The sequence below is a fragment of the Salvelinus alpinus genome, chromosome 12, assembly GCF_045679555.1.
Source record: "Salvelinus alpinus chromosome 12, SLU_Salpinus.1, whole genome shotgun sequence".
Lineage (NCBI taxonomy): Eukaryota > Metazoa > Chordata > Actinopteri > Salmoniformes > Salmonidae > Salvelinus > Salvelinus alpinus.
This window is the reverse complement of record NC_092097.1, coordinates 60,302,715-60,324,067: the sequence shown is the minus strand read 5'-3', so window position 1 is coordinate 60,324,067 and position 21,353 is coordinate 60,302,715. Positions and strand designations below refer to the sequence as shown.

The window sequence follows — 21,353 nt, the reverse complement described above, 5'->3', positions numbered from 1 at the left end:
GAATAGTCTCTAGCTGTCCAGCCTGGATAGAATAGTCTCTAGCTGTCCAGCCTGGATAGAATAGTCTCTAGCTGTCCAGCCTGGATAGAATAGTCTCTAGCTGTCCAGCCTGGATAGAATAGTCTCTAGCTGTCCAGCCTGGATAGAATAGTCTCTAGCTGTCCAGCCTGGATAGAATAGTCTCTAGATGTCCAGCCTGGATAGAATAGTCTCTAGATGTCCAGCCTGGATAGAATAGTCTCTAGCTGTCCAGCCTGGATAGAATAGTCTCTAGCTGTCCAGCCTGGATAGAATAGTCTCTAGCTGTCCAGCCTGGATAGAATAGTCTCTAGATGTCCAGCCTGGATAGAATAGTCTCTAGCTGTCCAGCCTGGATAGAATAGTCTCTAGCTGTCCAGCCTGGATAGAATAGTCTCTAGCTGTCCAGCCTGGATAGAATAGTCTCTAGCTGTCCAGCCTGGATAGAATAGTCTCTAGATGTCCAGCCTGGATAGAATAGTCTCTAGCTGTCCAGGCTGGATAGAATAGTCTCTAGCTGTCCAGCCTGGATAGAATAGTCTCTAGCTGTCCAGCCTGGATAGAATAGTCTCTAGCTGTCCAGCCTGGATAGAATAGTCTCTAGCTGTCCAGCCTGGATAGAATAGTCTCTAGCTGTCCAGCCTGGATAGAATAGTCTCTAGATGTCCAGCCTGGATAGAATAGTCTCTAGATGTCCAGCCTGGATAGAATAGTCTCTAGCTGTCCAGCCTGGATAGAATAGTCTCTAGCTGTCCAGCCTGGATAGAATAGTCTCTAGATGTCCAGCCTGGATAGAATAGTCTCTAGATGTCTAGCCTGGATAGAATAGTCTCTAGCTGTCCAGCCTGGATAGAATAGTCTCTAGCTGTCCAGCCTGGATAGAATAGTCTCTAGCTGTCCAGCCTGGATAGAATAGTCTCTAGCTGTCCAGCCTGGATAGAATAGTCTCTAGCTGTCCAGCCTGGATAGAATAGTCTCTAGCTGTCCAGCCTGGATAGAATAGTCTCTAGCTGTCCAGCCTGGATAGAATAGTCTCTAGCTGTCCAGCCTGGATAGAATAGTCTCTAGCTGTCCAGCCTGGATAGAATAGTCTCTAGCTGTCCAGCCTGGATATAATAGTCTCTAGCTGTCCAGCCTGGATAGAATAGTCTCTAGCTGTCCAGCCTGGATATAATAGTCTCTAGCTATCCAGCCTGGATAGAATAGTCTCTAGCTGTCCAGCCTGGATATAATAGTCTCTAGATGTCCAGCCTGGATAGAATAGTCTCTAGCTGTCCAGCCTGGATAGAATAGTCTCTAGCTGTCCAGCCTGGATAGAATAGTCTCTAGCTGTCCAGCCTGGATAGAATAGTCTCTAGATGTCCAGCCTGGATAGAATAGTCTCTAGCTGTCCAGCCTGGATAGAATAGTCTCTAGATGTCCAGCCTGGATATAATAGTCTCTAGCTATCCAGCCTGGATAGAATAGTCTCTAGCTGTCCAGCCTGGATATAATAGTCTCTAGATGTCCAGCCTGGATAGAATAGTCTCTAGCTGTCCAGCCTGGATATAATAGTCTCTAGCTATCCAGCCTGGATAGAATAGTCTCTAGCTGTCCAGCCTGGATAGAATAGTCTCTAGCTATCCAGCCTGGATAGAATAGTCTCTAGCTGTCCAGCCTGGATAGAATAGTCTCTAGATGTCCAGCCTGGATAGAATAGTCTCTAGCTGTCCAGCCTGGATAGAATAGTCTCTAGCTGTCCAGCCTGGATAGAATAGTCTCTAGATGTCCAGCCTGGATAGACTAGTCTCTAGCTGTCCAGCCTGGATAGAATAGTCTCTAGCTGTCCAGCCTGGATAGAATAGTCTCTAGATGTCCAGCCTGGATAGAATAGTCTCTAGATGTCCAGACTGGATAGAATAGTCTCTAGATGTCCAGCCTGGATAGAATAGTCTCTAGCTGTCCAGCCTGGATAGAATAGTCTCTAGATGTCCAGCCTGGATAGAATAGTCTCTAGCTGTCCAGCCTGGATAGAATAGTCTCTAGATGTCCAGCCTGGATAGAATAGTCTCTAGCTGTCCAGCCTGGATAGAATAGTCTCTAGCTGTCCTGGATAGAATAGTCTCTAGCTGTCCAGCCTGGATAGAATAGTCTCTAGCTGTCCAGCCTGGATAGAATAGTCTCTCGATGTCCAGCCTGGATAGAATAGTCTTTAGATGTCCAGCCTGGATAGAATAGTCTCTAGCTGTCCTGGATAGAATAGTCTCTAGCTGTCCTGGATAGAATAGTCTCTAGCTGTCCAGCCTGGATAGAATAGTCTCTAGCTGTCCAGCCTGGATAAAATAGTCTCTCGCTGTCCAGCCTGGATAGAATAGTCTCTAGCTGTCCTGGATAGAATAGTCTCTAGCTGTCCAGCCTGGATAGAATAGTCTCTAGCTGTCCAGCCTGGATAGAATAGTCTCTCGCTGTCCAGCCTGGATAGAATAGTCTCTAGCTGTCCTGGATAGAATAGTCTCTAGCTGTCCAGCCTGGATAGAATAGTCTCTAGCTGTCCAGCCTGGATAGAATAGTCTCTAGCTGTCCAGCCTGGATAGAATAGTCTTTAGATGTCCAGCCTGGATAGAATAGTCTCTAGCTGTCCTGGATAGAATAGTCTCTAGCTGTCCAGCCTGGATAGAATAGTCTCTAGCTGTCCAGCCTGGATAGAATAGTCTCTAGATGTCTGGGATAGAATAGTCTCTAACGTCTTTGACTGAACTGAGTTAACTGCCAGAGGCAGGGCAAGGCAGGAGAATGCACAACAAGCCTCTGCAGTACGTCTCTGCAGGTGTCGTGTTGGACAGATAAGACAGGGTAGAAGATAGATCTACTTACTGACAGCAGAATCAAAGAGCTAATCTTGTCTCTAAAGCATTCAGAGGTTGGCAAATATTGATTGAACAGTTAATATCCAAGTGTGATATGAAAAAAAAAGTGTCTGAAATTGAAAGGTAACATTAGATATGAGAACCCGCTGACCTGATGGCGCCTAAACCATCTGATATATACCTGGATATGGTAGGACCTATTTTGTAAATCTGTCATTTATATCTGATAAAAGCCACATGCGCCACATAAGTGTCTGTGTGTATGTGTGTGCATGTGTTAAATCAATTGCGAAGGAAAACGACATTCTAAAGTCTGCCGTCCTCATTCAAACAGGCGTGTGTGTGATCTGAATATCAATAGTGTTGAAGTGTGGAGTAATATTTAGTCCTAAACTCTTCATTACAGCCACAGAGGAATAAGAAATAAGAAATTATATCAAAACATGACTTATGTGGTGTGTGTGTGTGTGTGTGTGTGTGTGTGTGTGTGTGTGTGTGTGTGTGTGTGTGTGTGTGTGTGTGTGTGTGTGTGTGTGTGTGTGTGTGTGTGTGTGTGTGTGTGTGTGTGTGTGTGTGTGTGTGTGTGTGTGTGTGTGTGTGTTCCAACCTGTCAATGCAGAATCTGCTGCACTCTAAGTCCGTCTGCTCTGCACACACACAGCGCTCTGATTCCTTCCCTCCTCCTATTGTTCTTCCTCCTCCTCCTCCTCCTCTTCCTCCTCTCTCACTGGAGCGACGTACACGCTGGGAGCTTCTGTAGCTGGACATACCGTACGGCACTGTACGCCTACACAAACACACACACACACAAATCATTAGCAAAGGGGTGGCAGGTAGCCCGGCGGTAGTGTAGCTGTTAGAGCATTGGGACAGTAACCCCCAAAAGGTTGCTTGTTCGAATCCCCAAGGTAGAAAATTCTGCTGTTCTGCCACTGAGCAAGGCACAACTTCTCTTTGAGTGCCGATGACATGGATAAAGGCAGCCTTCTGCATCTCTCTGATGCAGTTTCAGTTGAACACATTCAGACTAGGTTTCCCATGTACCATACCGTACATATCAATAGGTTCCTCTTCCAATTGAACAGCTTTATTTCATTTCTTGCAAATCTATTTTTAAATAAATATTAGTATATTTAAAATATCTACAACACAAGGGTAGAGGAGAAGAGGAGGAGGGAGAGAGGGTGGAGGAGGAGAGTAGGAGGGCGAGAGGGTGGAGGAGGAGGAGAGGAGGGAGAGAGGGTGGAGGAGGAGAGTAGGAGGGAGAGACTGTGGAGGAGGAGGAGGGAGAGAGGCTGAGGGGGAGAGGAGGAGGGTGGAGGAGGAGAGTAGGAGGGAGAGATGGGGGAGGAGGAGGAGAGGAAGGAGGGAGAGAGGGTGGAGGAGGAGGAGAGGAAGGAGGGAGAGAGGGTTGAGGAGGAGGGAGAGAGTGTGGAGGAGGAGAGGAGGAGGGAGAGAGTGTGGAGGAGGAGGAGGGAGAGAGGCTGGAGGAGGAGAGGAGGAAGGAGGGAGAGAGGGTGGAGGAGGATGGTTTTAGAGCATTTCATTTAATTAAATTCAAAGGGCTTTATTGGCAGGTGAAACATATGTTTACATTACCAAAGCAAGTGAAATAGATAATAAACAAAAGTGAAATAAACAATCAAAAATGAACAGTAAACATTACACAAAGGAATAGACATTTCATATTTTACGTACAGTGTTTCAAAGATGTGCAAATAGTTAAAGCATGAAAGGAAAAGAAATATACATAAATATGGGTTGTATTTACAATAGTGGTTGTTCTTCACTGGTTGACCTTTTCTTGTGGCAACAGGTCACAAATCTTGCTGCTGTGATTGCACACTAGTATTTCTCAAAATCAGGTTTGTTTTGGAATTCTTTGTGGGTCTGTGTAATCTGAGGGAAATTTGTGTCTCTAATATGGTCATACATTTAATAGGTTAGGAAGTGCAGCTCAGTTTCCACCTCATTTTGTGGGCAGTGTGCACATAGCCTGTCTTCTCTTGAGAGCCAGGTCTGCCTATGGTATCCTTTTTCAATAGCAAGGCCAAGCTCACTGAGTCCGAGTCTGTAAGATTTCTTTAATTTTGTGTCAGTCACAATGGTTAGGTATTCTGCCACTGTGTATTCTCTGATTAGGCCCAAATAGCATTCTAGTTTGCTCTGTTTTTTTGTTAAATTCTTTCCAATGTGTCAAGTAAATTAATTATCTTTTTGTTTTCTCATGATTTGGTTGGGTCTAATTGTGTTGCTGTCCTGAGGCTCTGTGGGGTCTGTTTGTGTTTGTGAACAGAGCCCCAGGACCAGCTTGCTTAGGGGACTCTTCTCCAGGTTCATCTCTCTGTAGGTGATGGCTTTGTTATGGAAGGTTTGGGAATCGCTTCCTTTTAGGTGGTTGTAGAATTTAATGGCTCTTTTCTGGATTTTGATCATTAGCGGGTATCGGCCTAATGCTGCTCTGCATGCACTATTTGGTGTTCTACGTTGTACACTGAGGATATTTTTGCAGATTTATGCATGCAGTCTCTCAATTTGGTGTTTGTCCCATTTTGTGAATTATTGGTTGGTGAGTAGACCCCAGAACTCACAACCATTAACGGCAATGGGTTCTATAACTGATTCAAGTATTTTTAGCCAGATCCTAATTGGTATGTCAAATTTTACGTTCCTTTTGATGGCGTAGAAGGCCCTTCTTGCCTTGTCTCTCAGACCGTTCACAGCTTTGTGGAAGTTACCTGTGGTGCTGATGTTTAGGCCGAGGTATGTATAGTTTGTTGTGTGCTCTAGGGCAACGGTGTCTAGATGGAATTTGTATTCGTTGTCCTGGCAACTGGACCTTTTTTGGAACACCATTATTTTAGTCTTACTGAGATTTACTGTCAGGGCCCAGGTCTGACAGAATCTGTGCAGAAGATCTAGGTGCTGCTGTAGGCCCTTCATGGTTGGTGACAGAAGCACCAGATCATCAGTAGACATTTGACTTCAGATTCTAGTAGGGTGAGGCCGGGTGCAGCAGACTGTTCTAGTGCCCTGGCCAATTCGTTGATATATATGTTGAAGAGGGTGGGGCTCAAGCTGCATCCCTGTCTCACCCCACGGCCCCGTGGGAAGAAATGTGTGACCAAACACTTAATGATTGTGTACATGGATTTTATCATGTCGTATGTTTTTCCCACAACACCACTTTGTATAGCAGACCGTCAAATTGGTTCAAAAGCTTTTTTTGAAATCAACAACGCATGAGAAGACTTTGCCTTTGTTTTCTGTTTGTGTGTCAATTAGGGTGAATACTTGGTCTGTCGTACGTTAATTTGGTAGTACGTTGTTTTCACTAAGGAAATGTAGAAGTCCGCTGTTAATGATAATGCAGAGGATTTAACCCAAGGTTGCTGTTTATGTATATCCCACAGTAGGGGGTCAAAAAGATGGATAGCTGTTTTTTCCAAACAACTTCGTGTTGTTTGTTTAGTGTGCTCCAATTTTCTCAATTATATTGAGCTGATTTCAGACGTGTTGTCTCTCTCTCTCTCTCTCTCTCTCTCTCTCTCTCTCTCTCTCTCTCTCTCTCTCTCTCTCTCTCTCTCTCTCTCTCTCTCTCTCTCTCCTCTCTCTCTCTCTCTCTCTCTCTCTCTCTCTCTCTCTCTCTCTCTCTCTCTCTCTCTCTCTCTCTCTCTCTCTTCCTCTCTCTCTCTCTCTCTCTCTCTCTCTCTCTCTCTCTCTCTCTCTCTCTCTATGTCTCAGGGCCGCAGGCTGGAATGTTGTGATCAAGTCAAGACATTGAGGAGAACTGTTTTTGTTTCACACTAAGAGATTAACAATTACAACATTTTTGGTGTAAGAAGTAAGAGCTGGCTGTCTGATTTGAGAAGTTTTTATTATTTATAAACGTCCTGTTCTGACAGTCCGACAGTAGACACCCTATACCCTCTTGAGTGCATTACTAGGGGCCCTCGTCGAAAGTAGTCCACTCTATAGGGAATATGGGGCAATTTGGAACACTGCCCTCGTTGTAAGGATCTAATGAGAGCCCAAATTATTGGAACTAATAGCTAATGAGTGGATCTGAGTGGATCTGAGTGGAGCTGAGTGGATCTGAGTGGATCTGAGTGGATCTGAGTGGATCTGAGTGGAGCTGAGTGGATCTGAGTGGAAATGAATGGATCTGGGTGGATCTGAGTAGATCTGAGTGGAGCTGAGTGGATCTGAGTGGATCTGAGTGGATCTGAGTGGATCTGAGTGGAGCTGAGTGGATCTGAGTGGATCTGAGTGGAAATGAATGGATCTGAGTGGATCTGAGTGGAGCTGAGTGGAAATGAATGGATCTGGGTGGATCTGAGTGGATCTGAGTGGAGCTGAGTGGACCTGAGTGGATCTGAGTGGATCTGAGTGGATCTGAGTGGATCTGAGTGGAAATGAATGGATCTGGGTGGATCTGAGTGGAGCTGAGTGGATCTGAGTGGATCTGAGTGGATCTGAGTGGAGCTGAGTGGAAATGAATGGATCTGAGTGGATCTGAGTGGAGCTGAGTGGATCTGAGTGGATCTGGGTGGATCTGAGTGGATCTGAGTGGATCTGAGTGGATCTGAGTGGAAATGAATGGATCTGAGTGGATCTGAGTGGATCTGAGTGGATCTGAGTGGATCTGAGTGGATCTGAGTGGATCTGAGTGGAGAGAGGGGTGTAGAGAGGTGGAACTTTACATACCATAGAATCGTAGCATCATTCACCAAGTAATTTCCTGTCATGAACTCCTGTCACAAACTCGGATAACTCCTACGCCACAACCTGTGGCGTCAGCCTATTTTGTTCATAAGTGTTTGTGTCAACACCTGCTACCAATTAGCCAACTAGCTAGCTAAGTTTCAATGGAGACTGTTTCGCCTGGAATAGCTAACGAACGTTTCCAGCGCTGTAGAAGCTGTGTTTATTACGCTCTTGTCCGGGACATTATTGACAATCCGGAGATCCAATGCGGCAATTGTTTGCTAGTTCCCCATCTGTCCCTATCTGAATGGCCTGTGTTACCAGGCACTAGTTCCCCATCTGTCCCTATCAGAATGGCCTGTGTTACCAGGAACTAGTTCTCCATCTGTCCCTATCAGAATGGCCTGTGTTACCAGGAACTAGTTCCCCATCTGTCCCTATCAGAATGGTCTGTGTTACCAGGAACTAGTTCTCCATCTGTCCCTATCAGAATGGACTGTGTTACCTGGAATTTGCCTACCTAGGAAGTAATTTCCATCTGCTTCTCCTCCTCCATCTTGTAGTGGAGTAGACAAAGAACAACAAGAGGGCAAAGAAGACTGGAGAGTCTGCAAGAAGTTCAGAGCAGATTGACATGAGGAATAGCTTACTGCACTGGTGCCTGATCTACCTACACCTTCAGTTTCCTGTGTCTACAATGGCTGTGCTGACACCGACTACGCTGACTCCAACTACGCTGACTCCAACTACGCCGACTCCAACTACGCCGACTCCAACTACGCTGACTCCAACTACGCCGACTCCAACTATGCCGACTCCGACTACGCTGACTCCAACTACGCCGACTCCAACTACGCCGGCTCCTACTACACCGACTCCGACTACGCCGACTCCGACTACGCCGACTCCAACTACGCCGGCTCCTACTACACCGACTCCGACTACGCTGACTCCGACTACGCCGACGCCGACTACGCCGACTCCAACTACGCTGACTCCAACTACGCCGACTCCAACTACGCCGGCTCCTACTACACCGACTCCGACTACGCCGACTCCAACTACGCCGACTCCGACTACGCCCACTCCGACTACGCCGACGCCGACTACGCCGACTCCAACTACGCCGACTCCGACTACGCCGACTCCGACTACGCCGACTCCGACTACGCCGACTCCGACTACGCCGACTCCGACTACGCCGACTCCAACTACGCCGACTCCGACTACGCCGGCTCCGACTACGCCGGCTCCGACTACGCCGGCTCCAACTACGCCGGCTCCAACTACGCCGACTCCAACTACGCCGACTCTAGCAGCGGCTTCGTCATCAAGTTCGGCTCCTTCCCCTCTCTCTGGATCTGACGGGGCACTGCCTGTTGTGGGATGAACAGATCTATCGCCGGGAGCAGTGGGCCTACGCTCTCCTGCTACTCGTGGTCCCGTGAAAGGTTCCGTGAATTGTGTGAGGGGTAGGAATAGGCAGAGTGCTCCGTCCCTTTCTCCGGCTTTGTATTGGCGCAGTTCAACGGTGAGAAATATCTCAGTCCCTGGAGCATAAGTACAGGGCATCAATAAGCTGCTCCCAGACATTTTAAACCAGCATCAGGAAATTAAGTCTATCAGAGTTAATGTGGGATTCAATGACATTATGAAGGGCAGCTCATAACAGCTGAAGATGGATTTGAAAGAACTAATTGGTTCTCTGCTTGATACCAACAAACACCCCATAATATCTGTCCCTCTGACCTCCCTAAATCGTGGAAATGAACAGTTCAGCAGACTTTTATCCCTCCATAACTGGCTACGTGACTATTGCAGCTCTGTGGGTGTAACATGTATTGACAATTTTGATACCTTCTGGAAACAAAGCTCGTATTATAAGGAGGATGGGATCCACCCAAATCACTTGGGTCGCTGGATCCTTTCACAGCATTAAAAGGCTGCGTTGAGACAATGACTTATCAATGACCCAAGCCCAGCCCAGTTAATCCCTACCATTGAGACAATGACTTATCAATGACCCAAGCCCAGCCCAGTTAATCCCTACCATTGAGACAATGATTTATCAATGACCCAAGCCCAGCCCAGTTAATCCCTACCATTGAGACAATGATTTATCAATGATCCAAGCCCAGCCCAGTTAATCCCTACCATTGAGACAATGACTTATCAATGACCCAAGCCCAGCCCAGTTAATCCCTACCATTGAGACAATGACTTATCAATGACCCAAGCCCAGCCCAGTTAATCCCTACCATTGAGACAATGACTTATCAATGACCCAAGCCCAGCTCAGTTCATCCCTACCATTGAGACAATGACTTATCAATGACCCAAGCCCAGCTCAGTTCATCCCTACCATTGAGACAATGACTTATCAATGACCCAAGCCCAGCTCAGTTCATCCCTACCATTGAGACAATGACTTATCAATGACCCAAGCCCAGCTCAGTTAATCCCTACCATTGTGTCGCTGAGTCATCAAAGCGTTTCAACAAAAATGCGTTGGGAGACAAAGTAAGTAACCTAATTTATGTCCCTTTAAGTGCCCGGAATACCTCTGTTGATACTACAGCCATTGTAGGCAGTAATCATGAGCCTATGAACCAGAGTGATACTGTTATCACTGAGGCAGTGTGTCCTAGGAGGAAGTCCACTGTTATCACTGAGGCGGTGTGTCCTAGGAGGAAGTCCACTGTTATCACTGAGGCAGTGTGTCCTAGGAGGAAGTCCACTGTTATCACTGAGGCGGTGTGTCCTAGTAGGAAGTCCACTGTTATCACTGAGGCGATGTGTCCTAGTAGGAAGTCCACTGTGTGCAGCCCTCCCTGCATTAACATAAATAACATGAGCATGTCTACTTCTGCTAAACGTCCTAGTAAAGCAATGGAAACAATCAACCATCCCAGAAAATTGCTAAAAATAGCCCACGTTAACATATGTATAATACTGTGAAATGTAGCTTAAAAGTGGCCTTTACAGTAAAGCTACACCTCTCTCTAACTGGCCTGAAGCTGGTCTATACAGTAGAGCTACACCTCTCTCTAACTGGCCTGAAGCTGGTCTATACAGTAGAGCTACACCTCTCTCTAACTGGTCTGAAGCTGGTCTATACAGTAGAGCTACACCTCTCTCTAACTGGTCTGAAGCTGGTCTATACAGTAGAGCTACACCTCTCTCTAACTGGCCTGAAGCTGGTCTATACAGTAGAGCTACACCTCTCTCTAACTGGCCTGAAGCTGGTCTATACAGTAGAGCTACACCTCTCTCTAACTGGCCTGAAGCTGGTCTATACAGTAGAGCTACACCTCTCTCTAACTGGGCTGAAGCTGGTCTATACAGTAGAGCTACACCTCTCTCTAACTGGTCTGAAGCTGGTCTATACAGTAGAGCTACACCTCTCTCTAACTGGTCTGAAGCTGGTCTATACAGTAGAGCTACACCTCTCTCTAACTGGTCTGAAGCTGGTCTATACAGTAGAGCTACACCTCTCTCTAACTGGCCTGAAGCTGGTCTATACAGTAAAAATACACCTCTCTCTAACGGGTCTGAAGCAGGTCTATACAGTAGAGCTACACCTCTCTCTAACTGGTCTGAAGCTGGTCTATACAGTAGAGCTACACCTCTCTCTAACTGACCTGAAGCTGGTCTATACAGTAGAGCTACACCTCTCTCTAACTGGTCTGAAGCTGGTCTATACAGTAAAGCTACACCTCTCTCTAACGGGTCTGAAGCTGGTCTATACAGTAGAGCTACACCTCTCTCTAAGTGGTCTGAAGCTGGTCTATACAGTAGAGCTACACCTCTCTCTAACGGGTCTGAAGCTGGTCTATACAGTAGAGCTACACCTCTCTCTAACTGGTCTGAAGCTGGTCTATACAGTAGAGCTACACCTCTCTCTAACGGGTCTGAAGCTGGTCTATACAGTAGAGCTACACCTCTCTCTAACTGGTCTGAAGCTGGTCTACACAGTAAAGCTACACCTCTCTCTAACTGGTCTGAAGCTGGTCTATACAGTAGAGCTACACCTCTCTCTAACGGGTCTGAAGCTGGTCTATACAGTAGAGCTACACCTCTCTCTAACTGACCTGAAGCTGGTCTATACAGTATAGCTACACCTCTCTCTAACTGGTCTGAAGCTGGTCTATACAGTAGAGCTACACCTCTCTCTAACTGGTCTGAAGCTGGTCTATACAGTAGAGCTACACCTCTCTCTAACTGGTCTGAAGCTGGTCTATACAGTAGAGCTACACCTCTCTCTAACTGGCCTGAAGCTGGTCTATACAGTAGAGCTACACCTCTCTCTAACTGGTCTGAAGCTGGTCTATACAGTAGAGCTACACCTCTCTCTAACTGACCTGAAGCTGGTCTATACTGTAGAGCTACACCTCTCTCTAACGGGTCTGAAGCTGGTCTATACAGTAGAGCTACACCTCTCTCTAACTGACCTGAAGCTGGTCTATACAGTAGAGCTACACCTCTCTCTAACTGGTCTGAAGCTGGTCTATACAGTAGAGCTACACCTCTCTCTAACTGGTCTGAAGCTGGTCTATACAGTAGAGCTACACCTCTCTCTAACTGACCTGAAGCTGGTCTATACAGTAGAGCTACACCTCTCTCTAACTGGTCTGAAGCTGGTCTATACAGTAAAGCTACACCTCTCTCTAACGGGTCTGAAGCTGGTCTATACAGTAGAGCTACACCTCTCTCTAACTGGTCTGAAGCTGGTCTATACAGTAGAGCTACACCTCTCTCTAACTGGTCTGAAGCTGGTCTACACAGTAAAGCTACACCTCTCTCTAACTGGTCTGAAGCTGGTCTATACAGTAGAGCTACACCTCTCTCTAACGGGTCTGAAGCTGGTCTATACAGTAGAGCTACACCTCTCTCTAACTGGTCTGAAGCTGGTCTATACAGTAGAGCTACACCTCTCTCTAACGGGTCTGAAGCTGGTCTATACAGTAGAGCTACACCTCTCTCTAACTGGTCTGAAGCTGGTCTACACAGTAAAGCTACACCTCTCTCTAACTGTTCTGAAGCTGGTCTATACAGTAGAGCTACACCTCTCTCTAACGGGTCTGAAGCTGGTCTATACAGTAGAGCTACACCTCTCTCTAACTGACCTGAAGCTGGTCTATACAGTAGAGCTACACCTCTCTCTAACTGGTCTGAAGCTGGTCTATACAGTAGAGCTACACCTCTCTCTAACTGGTCTGAAGCTGGTCTATACAGTAGAGCTACACCTCTCTCTAACTGGTCTGAAGCTGGTCTATACAGTAGAGCTACACCTCTCTCTAACTGGCCTGAAGCTGGTCTATACAGTAGAGCTACACCTCTCTCTAACTGGTCTAAAGCTGGTCTATACAGTAGAGCTACACCTCTCTCTAACTGACCTGAAGCTGGTCTATACTGTAGAGCTACACCTCTCTCTAACTGGTCTGAAGCTGGTCTATACTGTAGAGCTACACCTCTCTCTAACTGGTCTGAAGCTGGTCTATACAGTAGAGCTACACCTCTCTCTAACTGGCCTGAAGCTGGTCTATACAGTAGAGCTACACCTCTCTCTAACTGGCCTGAAGCTGGTCTATACAGTAGAGCTACACCTCTCTCTAACTGGCCTGAAGCTGGTCTATACAGTAGAGCTACACCTCTCTCTAACTGGCCTGAAGCTGGTCTATACAGTAGAGCTACACCTCTCTCTAACTGGCCTGAAGCTGGTCTATACAGTAGAGCTACACCTCTCTCTAACTGGGCTGAAGCTGGTCTATACAGTAGAGCTACACCTCTCTCTAACTGGTCTGAAGCTGGTCTATACAGTAGAGCTACACCTCTCTCTAACTGGTCTGAAGCTGGTCTATACAGTAGAGCTACACCTCTCTCTAACTGGTCTGAAGCTGGTCTATACAGTAGAGCTACACCTCTCTCTAACTGGCCTGAAGCTGGTCTATACAGTAGAGCTACACCTCTCTCTAACTGGTCTGAAGCTGGTCTATACAGTAGAGCTACACCTCTCTCTAACTGACTTGAAGCTGGTCTATACAGTAGAGCTACACCTCTCTCTAACTGGTCTGAAGCTGGTCTATACAGTAAAGCTACACCTCTCTCTAACGGGTCTGAAGCTGGTCTATACAGTAGAGCTACACCTCTCTCTAACTGGTCTGAAGCTGGTCTATACAGTAGAGCTACACCTCTCTCTAACTGACTTGAAGCTGGTCTATACAGTAGAGCTACACCTCTCTCTAACTGGTCTGAAGCTGGTCTATACAGTAAAGCTACACCTCTCTCTAACGGGTCTGAAGCTGGTCTACACAGTAAAGCTACACCTCTCTCTAACTGGTCTGAAGCTGGTCTATACAGTAGAGCTACACCTCTCTCTAACGGGTCTGAAGCTGGTCTATACAGTAGAGCTACACCTCTCTCTAACTGGTCTGAAGCTGGTCTATACAGTAGAGCTACACCTCTCTCTAACGGGTCTGAAGCTGGTCTATACAGTAGAGCTACACCTCTCTCTAACTGGTCTGAAGCTGGTCTACACAGTAAAGCTACACCTCTCTCTAACTGGTCTGAAGCTGGTCTATACAGTAGAGCTACACCTCTCTCTAACGGGTCTGAAGCTGGTCTATACAGTAGAGCTACACCTCTCTCTAACTGACCTGAAGCTGGTCTATACAGTAGAGCTACACCTCTCTCTAACTGGTCTGAAGCTGGTCTATACAGTAGAGCTACACCTCTCTCTAACTGGTCTGAAGCTGGTCTATACAGTAGAGGTACACCTCTCTCTAACTGGTCTGAAGCTGGTCTATACAGTAGAGCTACACCTCTCTCTAACTGGCCTGAAGCTGGTCTATACAGTAGAGCTACACCTCTCTCTAACTGGTCTGAAGCTGGTCTATACAGTAGAGCTACACCTCTCTCTAACTGACCTGAAGCTGGTCTATACTGTAGAGCTACACCTCTCTCTAACGGGTCTGAAGCTGGTCTATACAGTAGAGCTACACCTCTCTCTAACTGGTATGAAGCTGGTCTATACAGTAGAGCTACACCTCTAACTGGTCTGAAGCTGGTCTATACAGTAGAGCTACACCTCTCTCTAACTGACCTGAAGCTGGTCTATACAGTAGAGCTACACCTCTCTCTAACTGGTCTGAAGCTGGTCTATACAGTAAAGCTACACCTCTCTCTAACGGGTCTGAAGCTGGTCTATACAGTAGAGCTACACCTCTCTCTAACTGGTCTGAAGCTGGTCTATACAGTAGAGCTACACCTCTCTCTAACTGGTCTGAAGCTGGTCTACACAGTAAAGCTACACCTCTCTCTAACTGGTCTGAAGCTGGTCTATACAGTAGAGCTACACCTCTCTCTAACGGGTCTGAAGCTGGTCTATACAGTAGAGCTACACCTCTCTCTAACTGGTCTGAAGCTGGTCTATACAGTAGAGCTACACCTCTCTCTAACTGGTCTGAAGCTGGTCTACACAGTAAAGCTACACCTCTCTCTAACTGGTCTGAAGCTGGTCTATACAGTAGAGCTACACCTCTCTCTAACGGGTCTGAAGCTGGTCTATACAGTAGAGCTACACCTCTCTCTAACTGACCTGAAGCTGGTCTATACAGTAGAGCTACACCTCTCTCTAACTGGTCTGAAGCTGGTCTATACAGTAGAGCTACACCTCTCTCTAACTGGTCTGAAGCTGGTCTATACAGTAGAGCTACACCTCTCTCTAACTGGTCTGAAGCTGGTCTATACAGTAGAGCTACACCTCTCTCTAACTGGCCTGAAGCTGGTCTATACAGTAGAGCTACACCTCTCTCTAACTGGTCTGAAGCTGGTCTATACAGTAGAGCTACACCTCTCTCTAACTGACCTGAAGCTGGTCTATACTGTAGAGCTACACCTCTCTCTAACTGGTCTGAAGCTGGTCTATACTGTAGAGCTACACCTCTCTCTAACTGGTCTGAAGCTGGTCTATACTGTAAAGCTACACCTCTCTCTAACTGGTCTGAAGCTGGTCTATACAGTAGAGCTACACCTCTCTAACTGGTCTGAAGCTGGTCTATACAGTAGAGCTACACCTCTCTCTAACTGGTCTGAAGCTGGTCTATACAGTAAAGCTACACCTCTCTCTATGGCCTGAAGCTGGTCTATACAGTAGAGCTACACCTCTCTCTAACTGGTCTGAAGCTGGTCTATACAGTAGAGCTACACCTCTCTCTAACTGGTCTGAAGCTGGTCTGTACAGTAGAGCTACACCTCTCTCTAACTGGTCTGAAGCTGGTCTATACAGTAGAGCTACACCTCTCTCTAACTGGTCTGAAGCTGGTCTGTACAGTAGAGCTTCACCTCTCTCTAACTGGTCTGAAGCTGGTCTATACAGTAGAGCTACACCTCTCTCTAACTGGCCTGAAGCTGGTCTATACAGTAGAGCTACACCTCTCTCTAACTGGTCTGAAGCTGGTCTATACAGTAGAGCTACACCTCTCTCTAACTGGTCTGAAGCTGGTCTATACAGTAGAGCTACACCTCTCTCTAAGTGGTCTGAAGCTGGTCTATACTGTAGAGCTACACCTCTCTCTAACGGGTCTGAAGCTGGTCTATACAGTAGAGCTACACCTCTCTCTAACTGACCTGAAGCTGGTCTATACAGTAGAGCTACACCTCTCTCTAACTGGTCTGAAGCTGGTCTATACAGTAGAGCTACACCTCTCTCTAACTGGTCTGAAGCAGGTCTATACAGTAGAGCTACACCTCTCTCTAACTGACCTGAAGCTGGTCTATACAGTAGAGCTACACCTCTCTCTAACTGGTCTGAAGCTGGTCTATACAGTAAAGCTACACCTCTCTCTAACGGGTCTGAAGCTGGTCTATACAGTAGAGCTACACCTCTCTCTAACTGGTCTGAAGCTGGTCTATACAGTAGAGCTACACCTCTCTCTAACTGGTCTGAAGCTGGTCTACACAGTAAAGCTACACCTCTCTCTAACTGGTCTGAAGCTGGTCTATACAGTAGAGCTACACCTCTCTCTAACGGGTCTGAAGCTGGTCTATACAGTAGAGCTACACCTCTCTCTAACTGGTCTGAAGCTGGTCTATACAGTAGAGCTACACCTCTCTCTAACGGGTCTGAAGCTGGTCTATACAGTAGAGCTACACCTCTCTCTAACTGGTCTGAAGCTGGTCTATACAGTAAAGCTACACCTCTCTCTAACTGGTCTGAAGCTGGTCTATACAGTAAAGCTACACCTCTCTCTAACGGGTCTGAAGCTGGTCTATACAGTAGAGCTACACCTCTCTCTAACTGGTCTGAAGCTGGTCTATACAGTAGAGCTACACCTCTCTCTAACTGATCTGAAGCTGGTCTACACAGTAAAGCTACACCTCTCTCTAACTGGTCTGAAGCTGGTCTATACAGTAGAGCTACACCTCTCTCTAACGGGTCTGAAGCTGGTCTATACAGTAGAGCTACACCTCTCTCTAACTGGTCTGAAGCTGGTCTATACAGTAGAGCTACACCTCTCTCTAACGGGTCTGAAGCTGGTCTATACAGTAGAGCTACACCTCTCTCTAACTGGTCTGAAGCTGGTCTACACAGTAAAGCTACACCTCTCTCTAACTGGTCTGAAGCTGGTCTATACAGTAGAGCTACACCTCTCTCTAACGGGTCTGAAGCTGGTCTATACAGTAGAGCTACACCTCTCTCTAACTGACCTGAAGCTGGTCTATACAGTAGAGCTACACCTCTCTCTAACTGGTCTGAAGCTGGTCTATACAGTAGAGCTACACCTCTCTCTAACTGGTCTGAAGCTGGTCTATACAGTAGAGCTACACCTCTCTCTAACTGGCCTGAAGCTGGTCTATACAGTAGAGCTACACCTCTCTCTAACTGGTCTGAAGCTGGTCTATACAGTAGAGCTACACCTCTCTCTAACTGGTCTGAAGCTGGTCTATACAGTAGAGCTACACCTCTCTCTAAGTGGTCTGAAGCTGGTCTATACAGTAGAGCTACACCTCTCTCTAACTGGTCTGAAGCTGGTCTATACAGTAGAGCTACACCTCTCTCTAACTGGTCTGAAGCTGGTCTATACAGTAGAGCTACACCTCTCTCTAACTGGTCTGAAGCTGGTCTATACAGTAGAGCTACACCTCTCTCTAACTGGTCTGAAGCTGGTCTATACAGTAGAGCTACACCTCTCTCTAACTGGTCTGAAGCTGGTCTATACAGTAGAGCTACACCTCTCTCTAACTGGTCTGAAGCTGGTCTATACAGTAGAGCTACACCTCTCTCTAACTGGTCTGAAGCTGGTCTATACAGTAGAGCTACACCTCTCTCTAACTGGTCTGAAGCTGGTCTATACAGTAGAGCTACACCTCTCTCTAAGTGGTCTGAAGCTGGTCTATACAGTAGAGCTACACCTCTCTCTAACTGGTCTGAAGCTGGTCTATACAGTAGAGCTACACCTCTCTCTAACTGGTCTGAAGCTGGTCTATACAGTAGAGCTACACCTCTCTCTAAGTGGTCTGAAGCTGGTCTATACAGTAGAGCTACACCTCTCTCTAACTGGTCTGAAGCTGGTCTATACAGTAGAGCTACACCTCTCTCTAACTGGTCTGAAGCTGGTCTATACAGTAGAGCTACACCTCTCTCTAACTGGTCTGAAGCTGGTCTATACAGTAGAGCTACACCTCTCTCTAACTGACCTGAAGCTGGTCTATACAGTAGAGCTACACCTCTCTCTAACTGGTCTGAAGCTGGTCTATACAGTAGAGCTACACCTCTCTCTAACTGGTCTGAAGCTGGTCTATACAGTAGAGCTACACCTCTCTCTAACTGGTCTGAAGCTGGTCTATACAGTAGAGCTACACCTCTCTCTAACTGGTCTGAAGCTGGTCTATACAGTAGAGCTACACCTCTCTCTAAGTGGTCTGAAGCTGGTCTATACAGTAGAGCTACACCTCTCTCTAACTGGTCTGAAGCTGGTCTATACAGTAGAGCTACACCTCTCTCTAACTGGTCTGAAGCTGGTCTATACAGTAGAGCTACACCTCTCTCTAACTGGTCTGAAGCTGGTCTATACAGTAGAGCTACACCTCTCTCTAACTGGTCTGAAGCTGGTCTATACAGTAGAGCTACACCTCTCTCTAACTGGCCTGAAGCTGGTCTATACAGTAGAGCTACACCTCTCTCTAACTGGTCTGAAGCTGGTCTATACAGTAGAGCTACACCTCTCTCTAACTGGTCTGAAGCTGGTCTATACAGTAGAGCTACACCTCTCTCTAACTGGTCTGAAGCTGGTCTATACAGTAGAGCTACACCTCTCTCTAAGTGGTCTGAAGCTGGTCTATACAGTAGAGCTACACCTCTCTCTAACTGGTCTGAAGCTGGTCTATACAGTAGAGCTACACCTCTCTCTAACTGGTCTGAAGCTGGTCTATACAGTAGAGCTACACCTCTCTCTAACTGGTCTGAAGCTGGTCTATACAGTAGAGCTACACCTCTCTCTAACTGGTCTGAAGCTGGTCTATACAGTAGAGCTACACCTCTCTCTAACTGGTCTGAAGCTGGTCTATACAGTAGAGCTACACCTCTCTCTAACTGGTCTGAAGCTGGTCTATACAGTAGAGCTACACCTCTCTCTAACTGGTCTGAAGCTGGTCTATACAGTAGAGCTACACCTCTCTCTAACTGGTCTGAAGCTGGTCTATACAGTAGAGCTACACCTCTCTCTAACTGGTCTGAAGCTGGTCTATACAGTAGAGCTACACCTCTCTCTAACTGACCTGAAGCTGGTCTATACAGTAGAGCTACACCTCTCTCTAACTGGTCTGAAGCTGGTCTATACAGTAGAGCTACACCTCTCTCTAACTGGTCTGAAGCTGGTCTATACAGTAGAGCTACACCTCTCTCTAACTGGTCTGAAGCTGGTCTATACAGTAGAGCTACACCTCTCTCTAACTGGTCTGAAGCTGGTCTATACAGTAGAGCTACACCTCTCTCTAACTGGTCTGAAGCTGGTCTATACAGTAGAGCTACACCTCTCTCTAACTGACCTGAAGCTGGTCTATACAGTAGAGCTACACCTCTCTCTAACTGGTCTGAAGCTGGTCTATACAGTAGAGCTACACCTCTCTCTAACTGACCTGAAGCTGGTCTATACAGTAGAGCTACACCTCTCTCTAACTGGTCTGAAGCTGGTCTATACAGTAGAGCTACACCTCTCTCTAACTGGTCTGAAGCTGGTCTATACAGTAGAGCTACACCTCTCTCTAACTGGTCTGAAGCTGGTCTATACAGTAGAGCTACACCTCTCTCTAACTGACCTGAAGCTGGTCTATACAGTAGAGCTACACCTCTCTCTAACTGGTCTGAAGCTGGTCTATACAGTAGAGCTACACCTCTCTCTAACTGGTCTGAAGCTGGTCTATACAGTAGAGCTACACCTCTCTCTAACTGGTCTGAAGCTGGTCTATACAGTAGAGCTACACCTCTCTCTAACTGGTCTGAAGCTGGTCTATACAGTAGAGCTACACCTCTCTCTAACTGGTCTGAAGCTGGTCTATACAGTAGAGCTACACCTCTCTCTAACTGACCTGAAGCTGGTCTATACAGTAGAGCTACACCTCTCTCTAACTGGTCTGAAGCTGGTCTATACAGTAGAGCTACACCTCTCTCTAACTGGTCTGAAGCTGGTCTATACAGTAGAGCTACACCTCTCTCTAACTGGTCTGAAGCTGGTCTATACAGTAGAGCTACACCTCTCTCTAACTGGTCTGAAGCTGGTCTATACAGTAGAGCTACACCTCTCTCTAACTGGCCTGAAGCTGGTCTATACAGTAGAGCTACACCTCTCTCTAAGTGGTCTGAAGCTGGTCATGTTTTTGGTGAGAACGTCTTAGTTTCCCCATTGTACATAAAGCTCTAGATTTGTGTGTTTCTGAAGTTTGACAGTCGGACACTAAAGCTAGCATACGTTGGTCCAACGTCAGCAGCACTGTAGCTGATCCAGTCCAATGAGGCTGCTAACACACGATGTTAAATGCTTTCAACAAAACGCCAGCTAGCTTCATACTGTAGTAGCGCTAATGCTAACATTATTATGAGTTTTCATGAAGCAGCTGTCGTTGCAGTAGCCTCCCGTCCTCGGTCAGCCGCTGTGCTCAGCTGACCCAACAATACAAAAGGAAGTAACCTTTTAGATGGAAACATAGAAACATGAACTGATAACAGTCCCTCCTAATGGTGGGTCTGCATGTCTAAATAGATTATAATTAAACAGGGCTTATATAGTCCTGTCTCAGTGTATGAAGTGGGTAACACGTAAAAGTGAGTAACCTGTACAAATGAGTAACCTGTACAAGTGGGTACAGGTGTGAGGTGTGAAAAGGAAATGTGTTTTTATTGCATATCCCACTCCTCCTGAGACACCCTCAGGGGGAAGGAGTCACAGGGGATCTGCCATTATTGACCGTTATGGTTAATTGCCTTTGCTCAAGGGCAGAACTACAGATTTTTTAAAAACATAAATCATGGTGTCTTTCATATGAAGATGTCTGCAGGGTAGGACTGAACAGCATGCATTAACTACAGTAGGCCCTGTCACATACCAGGGATGAAAACAGTCCTGAGAATGTGTACGGACTGGCAACTGTGTCACGTTCCTGACCTGTTTTCTCTTGTTTTGTATGTGTTTATTGGTCAGGGCGTGAGCGGGGTGGGCATTTCTATGTGTTGTGTTTCTATGTTGGGTTAAAGGGTTGCCTGGTATGGCTCTCAATTAGAGGCAG

General features: G+C 46.6%; 1 protein-coding gene across 1 annotated transcript in view; it reads right to left on the bottom strand.

Moving 5' to 3' along the window:
• LOC139535253 (endothelin-3-like) overlaps positions 1-21,353 on the bottom strand; it is an 88,892-nt gene that overhangs the window by 4,408 nt on the left and 63,131 nt on the right. The window contains exon 3 of the mRNA XM_071334583.1: positions 3,472-3,651. Within this exon, the coding sequence (XP_071190684.1) occupies positions 3,472-3,651 (180 nt within the window). The remainder of the gene's footprint in view (positions 1-3,471; positions 3,652-21,353) is intronic.